The sequence below is a fragment of the Euleptes europaea genome, chromosome 1, assembly GCF_029931775.1.
Source record: "Euleptes europaea isolate rEulEur1 chromosome 1, rEulEur1.hap1, whole genome shotgun sequence".
In the NCBI taxonomy this organism is placed as follows: Eukaryota; Metazoa; Chordata; class Lepidosauria; order Squamata; family Sphaerodactylidae; genus Euleptes; species Euleptes europaea.
Window position 1 is genome coordinate 145,472,351 of NC_079312.1, and position 14,836 is coordinate 145,487,186.

The 14,836-nt window shown below is 46.8% G+C and overlaps 1 protein-coding gene across 1 annotated transcript in view; it reads right to left on the reverse strand.

The window, feature by feature from the left end:
* ADCY6 (adenylate cyclase 6) overlaps positions 1–14,836 on the reverse strand; it is a 59,648-nt gene that overhangs the window by 19,247 nt on the left and 25,565 nt on the right. The window contains exons 7-9 of the mRNA XM_056856147.1: positions 14,082–14,240; positions 11,618–11,759; positions 11,290–11,418 (exon numbers count right to left, since the gene is read on the reverse strand). Of these exons, the coding sequence (XP_056712125.1) occupies positions 11,290–11,418; positions 11,618–11,759; positions 14,082–14,240 (430 nt within the window). The remainder of the gene's footprint in view (positions 1–11,289; positions 11,419–11,617; positions 11,760–14,081; positions 14,241–14,836) is intronic.

Sequence of the window (14,836 nt, forward strand, 5' to 3'; positions counted from 1 at the left end):
AGAAAAGCCTTATAGGATTGGAGGCTACGCTGAAGAAAGACAAGAGGATGAGACTCCTTTCCTCAATGGAACTGACCTCACAGGAGGAGGAGAAATTTCATGCCCTTATCTTTCCTCACTTTGGACCTCCCACTGATGATGCTAATGATGCTATTCCTTTGCATGCATCCACCCTGAGTGATACTTTCAGGGGGTCAGAAGGAGCTTCTGGAACAGATGCCATGAAAACCCCCTCAGTGTTCCATGTAGGGAATGGATAGAAGCCATCCACTGTAACATGCATACTAGTGGAAACTCATGAAAATTGTGGTCAATTTTGTTTTGGCTTTCTGGCAATATATCTTCTGCTTTTATTCCATGCTTCTCACATGCTGGTCTATGCTCTGAACTAACTCTCTTTCACCTCCCCCCACCCCCTTATGAGGAGAATGGCATCCGGCTTCTTCGGCTGGCGTGTGATTGGCTACAAATCCAAGCAGCAGCAGAACTCTTTCTCTGGTTTCACACTCATAGTTCCTTTCACAGACAGCTTTACTAAGGGAGACACAATAAACCTGCTTGCCTGCTAACTGGTTAATGTTCAACTTATGGGTGTGCCAACTGGGTAGGAGGGAGACCCAAAGAAAGCTTGAAATACTCAATACTTACACAGATGGACTGGGCAACCATCTTGTCTACATTGTACCCTCCTCCTCCAGGCAGAGGTTGCTGCTTACCCCACAGTTCTGTTAAGTAATCTAAGTATTCTACTCTTCCTGTGGTAGGTTGGTGGGAGCTAAAATGACCCCCACACACACACACACATTGCTGCTGAGGCCTATCCCCTGACCACAGCAAGGCCTTTGGTATAACCAGGCTCCTGCATTATTTATGTATTTAATACATTTTTATTCCAACCTTTCTCCAAATAGCTCAGAGCAGCACGCATTGTTCTCCCTGCCTTCATTTTAATCATGGTGACAACCACCCTGTGAGGTAGATTAGGCCAAGAGGCAGTAACTGGCCCAAAGTCACCCAGCAAGCTTCAAGGCAGAGTTGGGATTTAAACCTGTATCTCACAGATTCCAGTCCAACACTCTAACCAATACACCAGCCAACCTACCCATCACAAAGTGTTAAATTAATAGGCCACAACAACAGTTGCTGTGACCAAAAGGCAGTGCCAGAGAGCACTACCGCCACTAGCACCATGGCAACAACAAGCCGCTAACAAGCCATGCCAAGAATTCCCAACTGGTGACATAGTTGCCAACTCACCAATGAAACATCCTCAGAAGCATACCACACCATGGTAACGAATGCCAAGCTACCAAAACCCACTAAGCAACCAATGCCATAGCAACAAATTGCAACCTAGCAACCAATTAACTGCACCCATAGTAATAAAATGATGTGAGACCAAGGACTGTCACATAGCAACCAGCAAACTGTGGCACTATGGTGAAGAATACCTTAAACGGGAGCTTTAGCATTTTAATCTTCAAAAATCTAAAATTATGCAAATTCAAGATTGCAAGCCCTTTTACATAATATACTTCATTTACATTTCACTCCACCAGAATGGGTGTGGGGAAACTAACGAATTTATGTTTTCTTTTACCAAAGATGAGAATAAGTCAGGAGGGTTGGGTCCCACAGACTAACAAAATCTTATATTCCTGGGGTTTGGTGATTAGTTTCTATGTGTGCGAGCACCTGTGTAGCTAGTTTTGATTTCTCATTTAATTGCCTGGGTTTTTGTGTGTGTGTGTGTGTTAAGTGCCGTCAAGTTGCTTCCAACTCATGTCTGGGTTTTTACAGATTGCCAAAGGAAACTGTACTTTATATTCTGCCACCTTTTTCCTGCTGCAAAACTGTCTTTACATCTTTAACTGCTGCTTATTTTATTATTTTAATGTAGTTATTGCTGCAGGTTTTCATAGAATCATAGTTGGAAGGGACCACCAGGGTCATCTAGTCCAACCCCCTGCACAATGCAGGAAATTCACAACTACCTCCCCCACACACACCCAGTGGCCCCTACTCCTTGCCCAGAAGATGGCCAAGATGCCCTCCCTCTCATCATCTGCCTAAGGCCATAGAATCAGCATTGCTGACAGATGGCCATCTAGCCTCTGCTTAAAAACCTCCAGGGAAGGAGCACTACCCACCTCCTGAGGAAGCCCGTTCCACTGAGGAACTGCATTTTGATTCAGCTGAGCTGAGCTGGGGACTACAGGCAGGGGTGAGTTTAAACTTTGCCTTTTTTAAAAACGCTGGGAAGCCTAACAAAACTGAGAATTTAACTGAGGTTTGCTTGGAGAGGGTGGTGATTGTTGTGCCAGTGGGTGATTAAGGTTGATTGCTGCCTGAAAGCTTGTCACTTAGAGGAGGGCAAGGAGCTTTCTCTGCTGGTAGCAGAGGACAGGACTCGAAATAATGGGTTTAAATTACAGTAAGAGTTGTTACAGTAAGAGTTGAATTGGCTGCCTCGTACCAACTCTTACTGTATCCCCTCCCCCCCGCAATATCCTTTTCACTGCTCTGGCCTAGCCATTCCAATTGGTCTCTACTGGAGGCAGTTAACTCTCCTGCATCTCTCCTCAGATACAACTTAGGCATTCAGACCCACCCAACATAGATATGCAACAGAATTATCTGTCCTCAGAGAAGGCTGGCCATTGCATCTCTGTACGAGTCATTTACTCTGCTTTCCTCCTTCCAATCAGGAGGCACACCCATATCAGCAACTCATGCAGAAAGACTGAGTCCCCCTGAGGACAGGCTCTTACACACTCTAAAAGTTAAACCTCTCCATGTGTTAGTATAGCATGTTGCCAATTTTCTTTATTTAAAAACAACAACACACCAGGTAAAATTGGATCTGTTTTCTGTGCACCCAGGAGACCCTCTTTTTCCACCATATATACACTCACTAACTCTTGTTCTCTCCGCTCAAGCAAAACTACCCAAACTAACTCAAGCAAGAAAGTCATCAGCTTCTTCCTTGCCAACAGCTCATTTTGTTATAAGGTAAAAGTTTGCTTTACATCTAACTTTTTAAAAAAAAGATCCCTGACAAAATCCCCCTATTCTGGCAACAGAGAGTAGACCACCCACAAAATTAACAGCAGAAGGGGATTTCTCACCTGGTTTTCTCAATAAGAGGGGCAGCACTAGGAGATAGCATGGCACGGGAAGCTGGTGAGGCCCAGGACTAGGAACTCTATCATAAATCTGCTTCTTCCTTTTGTTGTAAATTTGAAGAAAAAACAGTGCAAGGCAGAGCCCTCCACAGTGGTGCCACTTCAGATTGTAAGGGAGGAAGAAGCTAGTTTTATCTCAATACACCTAAAACCAGGGATTGCCAACCTGTTCTTTAATGAGCTACTTCTAAGCAATGAAAAATATCCAGAGCTCTTCCCCCCACTTAGCACGTCACCAAATTTTGTTCTGTCCTAGAAACACAACATGGACCAAACAGAGGACAAGAAATGAAAATTTTGGAATTTTCAGCTAAGGAAAACAGAGAAAACTCATAGAATAAACACCTTTAAAAAAATAAAGCCTAGAATAGATCTTTGTGCAATATTTTGCTAGGTTTTCTAGAGGATACATGAGCTATTCTGCATCAACTGGTAAACTGCCAGTAACTCACCAGCTACCTTGGAGACCCTTGTCCTACATATACCCCAACCTTGCAGTTGGAAAACAAGTAAATCGGAGAGGAAGCTAAGCTAGAACTCTTCTTTCCAACAAGCTGCCTTGCAATAAGGGTGGGGGGAGGGGGATATTCGTACACAATCTCCCTTCTGTATTCTGAGGGGATACAATCTTAGGAGGGACACTTATTTCTGAATGTGCTGATCAGCCCTATTATTCTTGCCTTTCAAAATAACCCAACTCTTCCCTGCAACTTGCTTTATTCTTTATCAGACTCCAGCATAATTTATCTAGAACTGTTACAAACATGTAACATGGTTCCCTCTATAATCCCATCCATAAAACCATCCAAATAATTAAATACCCTATAGCTAGGGTCGCCAACTCCAGGTTGGGAAATTCCTGGAGATTTGGGGGTGGAGCCTGGCCAGGATGGGGTTTGGGGAAGTGAGGTAGCTCAGCAGGATATAATGCCATACAGCCCGCCCTCCAAAGCAGTTGTTTTCTCTGGAGAAACCGATTTCTGTAGTTGAGATCAGCTGTAATCAGATCACCAGACTCCACCTGGAGGTTGGCAACCCTACCTAAAGCCCAGACCTCTCCCCACATGGACCACAGTGAAGCACAGAAGTAATTGCTCTGTTCTGCAGTGGCAAGGATGTCTGAACTACAAGAAGGATGGTGGTGTTATTTGCTGTTTCAGCTGCTAAGATCAGGAGCAATCTGTCTCACAGAGATGTGTTTTGCTTCAGAGGGGATAAAACTGTAATTCTCCACTGAGGGAAGGGCATCTTCAATTCTGGGTGGTTCTCATTTGCTTGCCTGGGGAGGCAGGAAGAAAAAGGTTTAAAAGGGTTCCGTCCCCTGCTCCACGGGCGGGAAACCATCCCTTTCAGTTTCTCTTCCTGCCTTTGCCAGGGAGTGCACGCTTTGTAGCAGCTCTGCACTATTTTTCCTAGAGAGTTAGATTCTGTACCTTTTACCCTCTTTGTTCCTCTTTGTGTGAGTGGCTTTCTTGTTTTTCCTTCCCTCCTCACTAATTCCTCCCAGTCCTTGTCTGTTAGTCTTAAAATAAATAAATAAATAAATAAAAAGGCGGATGCTTCTTCTTCAAGAGGAGACGATTTCAGCTCAGGAGACCACGATGACGGGCAATTAATGGCCGATCAGGACAGCCCCAGTCCACCTGGCAGCCGCAAACGTGGTTTTGCCAATGAGAAACCCTCTGGTGAAGCTGGAGCAACCAAAAAGAAGTGGCAAAGCGGGCCGAGAGAAAAAGCTGCAAAAATGGCGCCGGCCCCTGAAGACGCTGCTGCAGTGCTCCGTCGAGCCAAGACTGACTTTGACAGAGCGCAGGACCATCAGGAAGCCGCATGGAGAGCCGCGGTCAGTAACCTGCCCTTTAATTCTTTTTTGGGGGATGAGGAAAATAGGATTTGCCTGCATAGGGAAATTAATGCAGTTGTGGGAAGCGTCCTTAGAGACCACTTGCAGGGCCTGAAGGTTTCTTCCTTCCTATCACGGGTTGCCTCTCAGGCTTCCCTTATCAGTGCCAGCCATCAAGGCTCTCCTAGGCACCCTAGCTTTAGCGGGGAAGGGGAGCAGAGCCAGGAAGATCACAGTGGCCCTTGGCTAACCAAGGCAGCCAGAAATGTGGGGGGGGGGGGGACAAGTGAATGTGGATTATGGGCAGCATGATCTTTCTGCCTCCCTACAGGGGTCTGATATGGAAGATAAAGAAGAAAGGGAGTTCTCTTCTGACGAAGAGGCACCTCCCATAGATAATCAAAAGACTAGACTGTTTTCTAGTGATGACTATCAGTCCCTTTTGGCAAATGCCTTGTCTGCTCTGGATCTTAACAGACACAGGCAGAGGACCCTAAAGGGCAACCGGAGCCTGTGGGCCATAAGGACTATTTCCCTGTGGTGGAGGAACAGAGCGTTACTGTCCCCTTCCCAGCTTACTTTAAAAAGCTGCTAACTGCGGAGTGGGAGAAGCCCACTTCAAATCGCCAGTTCCATACCAACGTCAGGAGGTTCTACACCCTGGACCTGAAGGCCATGGCTCTTCTCAAGATTCCTCTGGTTGTCGGTCCCATCGCAGCCCTGCAATCAGCAGAACTCGTGTCTGATGATGGCATGGGGGCCATTAAGGACCCCTGGGATGGAAAGGCTGATTTTACTTGTAAGAAAATGCATGAAGCAGCAACTGTAGCTGTTCAGGCTTCAGCTACAGCCTCCATATTCACCAGGGCATCCTTGATATGGCTGAAGAAGCTCATCCAATTGATTCCCAGTGAAAATAGAAGGGTGGCAGAGGGCTTCAGCAGAGTTCTGAAAGCCACCAATTTCATGGCAGACGCCACGCTGGACTCAATGACCTTTGCAGCAAGGACCCTGGCTTCGGCTACTGCCACCAGAAGAGCTCTTTGGCTAAGAGTCTGGCAAGCAGGGAACAATTCTAAGAGTGCAGTCATGGCATACCCCTTCCAGGGAAGTCGCCTTGTAGGTGACGCCTTGGAAAAGATTTTGGTTGAAACAAGAGACAAAAAGAAGGCTATGCCTAAATCATTTCAGAGGGAGGGGAGGTCTTCTTCCTCATCCTATCCTTCCTTTCGATCGTTCCATACCCTTCCCAGACACAAACATGACCAGAGGAGAGGGGGCTGGTCTAGTGGGAGAGGTTATTTTCAAGGAGGAAGTAGGTTCAACAGGTACTCCAGCTCTAGTGAACGCGGCAGCAACAAGATTGATAAACAACAAAAGTCATTCAAGCAATGACGCCAAGTCGCAAGACATCGAGGGAAGACTTCAACAATACCAGACTCAATGGGAAGCACTACAGCCAGACCAGTGGGTGAAAAATCTGATACAGGATGGTTATTGTACAGAATTTCGCAATCTTCTCCCAGACAAGTTCATTCAGTCTCCAGCGTCCCACAAACCAGCAAAGCAACTAAGAACTATCACCATTCAACATCTGCTTCAAATAAAGGCCATAGAAATGGTGCCTCCGGAACATCAGCAAGGAGTTTACTCCGTATTTTTCACAGTCCCCAAGAAGAATGGGGACTGGAGGGCCACTCTAAACTTAAAGTTCGTAAACAGATACACCATCAAAAAACATTTCCACATGGAAACGTTAAAGTCCATCCTGGAGGCTCTTCGTCCAGGATCCTTTCTGACTTCAATTGACTTGACAGAGGCACATCTACACCTGCCAATACATATTTCCCACAGAAGGTTCCTGCACTTCTGTTATCAAGGGATGCACTATCAGTTTCAGGCCCTACCCTTCGGCCTCACATCAGCACCTCGGGTATTTTCCAAGGTCATGGTGACGCTGATTGCTCACCTGCACAAGGAAGGTCTTCAGTTGTTCCCGTATCTCAACGACATCCTGATCAGTGCTCCTTCGAAAACTCTCGCCTCAGAACATACCCGAAGAGTGATTCAAGCCTTAACATCTCATGGCTATCTCATCAATTGGGAAAAGAGTTTCCTGTCACCTCAACAGAACATCTTACACCTTGGAGTAGTTATCAATACTCAAAACAACATGGTCTCCCTGCCAGCGGAGAAAGCCAACAAGATTGCATGCGCATCCAAAGAAGTCATCAGGTCCTCGTCGGTGCAACTGATGTCCCTTGCTCGACTACAAGGGTTGATGATTGCCTGCATCGGATGTGTGCCGTGGGCCTGATTTCATGCCAGGCCTCTTTAATGGCTCCTGCGTCCCTACCAGCTACAGATCCTAGCCAAAGAGACAAGGGCAGTCATCGTCACACCGCAAGTCAGACGGAGTCTCAGATGGTGGACCAGACTTTCCAGCCTGCAGAAGGGCCTAGATTTCACAAAGAACCAAAACAGCTGTTCTCCGACGCAAGCCTGGAGGGCTATCCTAGAGGGACACATGGCCCAATGTGTCTGGTCAGTGCAGGAGAAGACCCTACATATAAATGTGCTGGAGATCAGGGCGATCTGGAAAGCATTACTTTCCTTCCAATCCCTTCTGAAAGGTCACCACGTCCTAGTATGCACAGACAACATCTCGGCCAAAGCCCACTTAAACAAGCAGGAGGGCTCTCGGTCCTACAGGCTACACCGGGAGACGGAACCCATCTTGTCCTGGGCAGAGAACCATCTGAAGTCCTTAAAGGCGGAGCACATCAGGGGAATCCTGAACAGTCAGGCCGACTGGTTGAGCCGGCAATGGCTCGATGAAGCAGAATGGACACTCAACAAGGAGATTTTCCAGGAACTAGTTCAGATTCGGCCGTCCAGTAGAGGACTTATTCGCATCCAGCTGCAACAATCAGCTCCCGAGGTTCTACTCGAGATTCCACGACGGGAAGGCCGAGCAGACGGACGAACTGATGGTTCTATGGCCAAAGGGCATCCTATACGCATTCCCGCCTCTCCCTCTGCTACCTCAGGTAATTCGAAAGATTCAACGGGAACAGGCGAGCTTGATCCTAGTGGCTCCGGATTGGCCTCGAAGGCCCTGGTATTCATCCCTAAAGGAACTATCCATCCACGAGCCGTGGACGTTACCTGTTCATCCTCAGCTCCTGACACAGGGTCCTCTATACCATCCAAAGCCAGGATGGTACAGGCTGACCGCTTGGTTCTTGAAAGGAAGCGGTTCTTAGATGTGGGATATAGCTCTGATGTAGTAGACACCATAATGGAAGCACGTCATTCCTCCGCTAGAAGGATATACAACTGCTCCTGGAAGGCCTTCGTTCGGTGGTGCAGGAGGAAATCAATAGATCCTATACACCCACAGACATCTCAGGTCCTATCCTTTCTGCAAGAGGGACTGAAACAGAAACTTAAGGCCGCCACCTTGAAATGTCAAGTAGCCGCCATCGCAACAGTGATTCCCTCTTTGGATGCCTTTGACTTAGCTCACCATCCTCACATTAGGGCCTTTTCGAAGGGAGCAACCCAAGTTTCTCTAGCCACAGCACACAGATTTCCAACCTGGCGGTTACATATTGTACTGTCTGCATTAACCAAGGCGCCCTTTGAGCCCCTCAAGGAGACCTTAATGATACTACTCAGGATGAAAACGCTATTCCTAGTAGCAGTCACTTCAGCGCGAAAAGTATCTCAACTGGGTGCTCTTTCCGTTAACAAGGGACTATGTGTCTTCCATAAAAAGTGGTTCTGCGCCCAGACCCAACCTTTATTCAAAAGGTAAATACCCCCTTTCACAGAGACCAGGAGCACCACCTTCTGTCCTTTTGCCCAAATCCGTCCTGCCAAACGGAGAAGGACTGGAATTCGTTGGACTTGCGCAGAGCCTTAAAGATTTACATCGCCCACATGGAATCCATTAGAAAGACCGAAGCGATGTCTATCTCCTTGTCACCGGCAAGTTATCTAAGTCTTCAGTCAGCCAGGTCATCAGACAATGCATCGTCCAAGCATACTCCTCTAGTCGGATTCCGGTTCCGGAGGGCATTACAGTACATTCAGTGCGTAGTGCAGCGACCTCTGCAGCCTTCACAAGACAAGCCTCTGTGGAGGACATCTGTAAAGCGGCCACTTGGTCGTCTATTTCAGCCTTCGTATGTCACTACAGAATAAATTCCTTTTCCTCAGCAGATGCAGCCTTCGGAAGGCGAGTCCTTCAACAAGTGACGAGCGAATGACATTCCCACCCGTAACAAGGGACAGCTCTTGGAGGTCCCAGAATTGAAGATGCCCTTCCCTCAGTGGAGAATGACCCTTGTTTACTCACAGTGAAGGGTCCTTCTTTCTGAGGTAAGAAGGGCATCTTCCCCACCCGGAGGAGAAGACGGAAGAAGAGACTGGAAATGAAATGTAATACAAATAAAAATAAAAAAAGGGGAAAAGAGGCAGTATATTTACAAGGGATTACTTAGGTCAACTGGAAACCCAGTTACTAACTCATGATGTTTATTCTTGTTGTTTAAATGCTGCAACCTATTGTCGAGTTTCCTAGTCAGTTGTTCCTGTTTTTTCAATGTTGATTTTCAGCGCGTTAAGAATAGAAAACTGAAAGGGATGGTTTCCCGCCCGTGGAGCAGGGGGCGGAACCCTTTTTAACCATTTTCTTCCTGCCTCCCTGGGCAAGCAAATGAGAACCACCCAGAATTGAAGATGCCATTCTTACCTCAGAGAGAAGGACCCTTCACAGTGAGTAAACAAGGATCATTCTGGCAATTTTTATTTCCTGTAATCGTATTGTTTTGTCATTTTATAGTTATAATCTACAGCCCTTTTGGAACTGATGAATTATTTATCTAAAGGTTTTTCTCTGTCCTCCCCCCAGTTACCCCATGTCCAGGCCTAATTCATCTAGGGCATGGTTCACTATTGTCTTCTGGATAGAATTCAGGGTGCTGGGATGACTTGTAATAGCCTCAAGAAAATAAGAAGAATCCTGGTAGATTAAGTCTAGTGTTCTAGTCCAACATCCCATTTCCAGTTGTGGCCAGCCGTAGGGAAATCCCAAAGGGCACCCCATCATGCAATGCTCTCTCCAAACCTTGCCTGGCACCTAGACTTTTCAGCACCAGATGGAAATAATTTTCTGAGACCTCTGTTTGTGATGGTATTCTGGCAATTGTGTGTTATTGTTTTTTCTTGGCTTTTATTTGGATGTTATCTGCTCTACTGGTTTTATTGGTAGTCATGCTTTGAAATGACCCTGTTGTTTATGCTGTTCTCTTTTTTATGCTTTTTGATGTTGTAGGTGTTATTTTATGCTGGTGGATTTTTTCTGTTTTTAAGCCGTTTTTGTGGCTTTTGTAATTTAATCAAAGCATCAATAATAAAACATTTCATTGTTTTGACTCTGAATTGTTGTAAGACACCTTGAGAAGTTCAAGGGAGAAGTTGCTAAGAACTACTTTAAACAAAGAAGCTAGTGAGCAGGGCTTGAAGGCAAGCAGCTCCCTTCCGGTGACTGTTCTCCAGCAACTGGTATTCAGATGCACTGCTTCCTCTGAGCTTTTTATTTAACATACCTTTCTGTTAAAAAATAATAATTTCAAGGTGGCTTACAATTATTAACAAAAATCACAAACAGAAAAAAAACAGCAAAAATGAAAGGTTAACTATTGCCCTCAAAGGCAGGAGAGACCAAAAAGGGTCCAACTGGTACCACAAGGACAGTGTGCCTCCAGGGAAGGGGATGACAAAACTCAGAAACTGGTTGCCATATCATTCAGATATAGATTAAACAAGAGAGGAGCAAGGAGGCAACCTTGTCTAACTCCCTTGGCCAATTCCAAGGGCTCGGTTAGTTCTCATTAGTCGCCACAGCAAACCTGAACTGCGAGGTCAGTCTGAAATTGTTAAATGAGCCATAGTAACTTCCTACCCATACTAGAATTTGATAGTTTCGACCATAGCCTCTCCCTCAGGATGGCATCAAAGGCTCCCTTAAGATCCATAAAACCCGCATAAAGGGTGCCATTTTGGGGGGAGGAATATTTCTCAGCTGAGAGAGCACTGAACAATGGCCCATGACAGAGGAGTAATTCCAAGGTCCTGCAAGCATAGAAGAGACATGCCCAAGAAAAAAGAAGGTCACTGCTCCTGTGTTCCATCTACCTCTCCAGATATACAGCCAAGCATGACCCTCTCTCTGTGCCCCTTGCTGGCACTCACCATCTGTCGGAAGGCCTTCGAGTCCTTGGTCCGGGGGAACGAGCGTTCGGGCACCCAGCGAGGCACCAGCCCCTCGGTGGAGTTGGCCTGGACCCGTTGCAACTTGGCTAAAATGGCCTTCTCTTCTTTCTGTTAAAAAGTAGCACAGGACACAGAGGTAAGTTCCCTTCGAACCTCCTCCTTCCATTTCAACTTTTGGCAGCAGGACTTTCACCCTTTCACAGAACTGTACTCAAGAGTAGGGAGCCAGTGCCTTGTGGAAGGACGTCAAGGTTCTCCATCCCTATATTAGTGCAAAATACCACCACCCAACCACAGCTGGACTCACTCGTTTCTGGCTGCAACCCACGATGAAGAAGGTCTCGATGTTATGCTCTTTAAGGTAGGCATTGCGCTCACCACCCTGTCCAGGTTCTACTTCATAGTCCCCATTCAGGTACTGCAGTGTTGCCCGTGTAATATGGATCCGCCTGCAGTAAGAAAATACATATATGAACTGATGCTGCCTTATACAGTCCAACACATTGGACTGTCCAGCTCAGTGTGTACTCTGACAGGCAGTGGCTCTCCAGTTTCTCAGGCAAAGATAGTCTTTCCCACCACCTGGTACCCAAGATCACTGAAATGGGAGATACCAGAGATTGAACCCAGGACTTTCTACATGTAAAGCATGCCCTCCACCAGAGCCACAGCCCTTCCTTATCTACCGCAGAATTCCGCCACTCAGCCACCCCACTTCATGGATCACATTTCTCATCCATCACTGAGCCATCCCTAAAAAGAACCACACTTGTCACTACAGCTACGGTGAAACATTTGTCACCTTGAAACATTTGTCACCTATCAGAATGCAAGGGATGGGCAACACAAAGGCAGTCTGCTTTGGGTGGACAAGAAATGGATTGAGCAAGGGATTGGGGACTGATAGCTAAATATCTCAGATGGGAAGATCACAGCAGGGGAACAAGCATGGTGGGGCCAAAGAAAGCCTTTGCTGGGAAGTGGAACTTGAAGGAGTGGCTTCATGAACAGGGAGGGCAGTGTATGTCCACAAGAAACAAGGTAGTACAACAGTCTTCGACTTTTCTACATCTAAGATCCACTGAGCTGCAAAAACAAATTTTACTTAAATGACAGAGTCACATGTCAGGAAGAGCCAGAATTATGGCTTCAATGGTGTCAAGGCTAAGACTACAGGCAGTACTCAAAGAGAGCCAGGTACAGGAAACACAAGCTGAGTGCCAGCTAGTGTACCATCATGAAGAAAAAGTCAAGCGGCAAAGCCATGGAAGAATTCTATCCAGCACTGAGTTCCCTTGCCTCACAATACCACTGCTGTCTGCTGCTAACACAGTAGGTTCTTCCAAAAAGCTGCACAAAAAATTAAAATTGGTGGCTCTATAGAGGCTCACAGTTCAACAGGTAGAGCACCATGATTCACCTGAGGGTCCCAACCCATAGGTTGAAGACCACTGGCCTAGTAGAAGGCACAAAGGCAAGAGTGGTTTGACCCAAAGGGAGATTAATCGACAATGTAGTACAAAGCACATCGCACAAGAAAGCTGACAGGCATAGCTGGAGTATAGACTGTGAAACATCAAGGACTGGAAACATGAAACTAATGCAAACGATAATAGCAAAAACCAGTGCAGAGGCTTCAGAAGGATGACAGGATGGTTGTGAGGGGAAAGTAGATCTTAGCAGACCTTGATCACAGCTGCCACATTTTATTAATGCGGGGCTGCAAATTCTGTGGGACCTCATGCTTTCTTGGTCAGCAAACCTCAGCCAAACCAAGCTTGTGTGTGTGTGTGCGCATGCGCGGGGGGAGGGGTGCTCTGCAGACATGGCTCTCCCAGAAGAACCACATAACGATGACTGGGGCAGTCAAACAACATTACCCTGGCCAGTGCTTGCTATTGTGGAAGAATAGCTGTTAAACAGCAATGATACCTCCTGAGTTCACGGAAAACACCCATTCCTGCTCCCCATTGGTCATACTTATCCCAGGCCCTTTAGTGAATACAAGATGGCTACACTACTGTGAGACGAATCTATTGGATGGTGCCAGTGACATCAGCAGAAAATATATCACAAATAGCGTATTTCCTCTGGCAATCCATGCTGCCCTTCCAGAAGCCGAGAAGCTAGAGTAGGGGTCTCCTATGACCCTGCAGGCACTTTTGGTACTCTGACATGACATGGTGTGCAAAGCAACAAAATGGTTGCTGCAGGAAATGGAGCCAGCCACAAAATGATTGCCGCAGCTTAACTTCAGTAACACAGTGCAGATCCTTGTGTTGTGGTGGCAGCTGCTGCCAAAGCAACGTTTTAAAAAATCTGTATAGCCAATCAAATCTCCAATAGTAAATGAGAAGCCTTGCTGGGCAAAAGACCTACCTAGCCCCACCCACTTCCTAATAACACTTGGGTGCCAGAAATGGTGGTGGCGGGCACCATAGCATCCACAGGCACCACACTGGGGACCTGTGGGCAAGAACCACCCATTATTGTTAGATGGGGTCAAGGGTATTACCACAGTGCTAGCAGAAAGCTTCCAGAATAGCCATAGGGAGCTGTTCTCCCTCAGTTGTTAACAGCCATGTGTCACAACTACGCTTGCCACAGTATGCAGTGCTATCCTAGCCCACAATCTCTAACCCACAGCCCCATCCAGATACTTCTGCAGCTACGAACTGCTCCCCCAAATCATTCCCTTGTGCAGAATCATATCTCATCAGTACCCCAGACACTCTGCACGCTTTACCCAGCCCTGTGACAACCTGACTCACCCAGCTTTTCCACCAGCCTCCATGTGGTTGGCCAGGGTGACATCGTTGGACCAGACATCAAACTGCCACTTGCGCAGCCCCAAGACTCCACAATGCACACGTCCGCTGTGGATCCCAACACGCATGTTTACATTCACGCCTGTCACCTCACGTACCAGCCTGGAAGGAGGGGAAAAGGAATGAGCATCAAGCCCTCCCCCCAAATCTCTTTTCTACACACACCCTCCTCAAAGCCTAGTGAAAGACCTAAAAGGGATGTTTAGGTACAGGGAGTAGAGAAACATGGATGCTGCCCTGAGCTCATTGGAAGAAGGGCAGGATCAAAATGTGACAGATGTCCTTCCCTCTTTCCCCTGTCAACAGGACATGTACAACTGTATAGAACTTGCACATCAGAATGGTGAATGGGGCTCACTGCAGGCAAGGGAGGAGAAGAGAGAAAAAGACTCTAGGATCAATAGACACGGTTGGTCAATACGGTACAGTGAATGCAGAAGGTCGGGGCACCTAATGTATAAATTCCTCACCATATACCAGGACACTGAACACAGAACATTGGGGATATAGAGAAGCAACCCAGGGGCCAGGGCAAAACATAGTGGCCCTCTTCCTATATACCCCACAAATGCCATCGGTAGTTAACACAGTACACTTAGACACATGGAACAGAAGCTAGTCATGTGCCAAGTGCTCATAGGTTCTGATCCTTCAGCTGACAATAAAAGTTTTCCAATCAGCTCTCTTCCATAATCAGA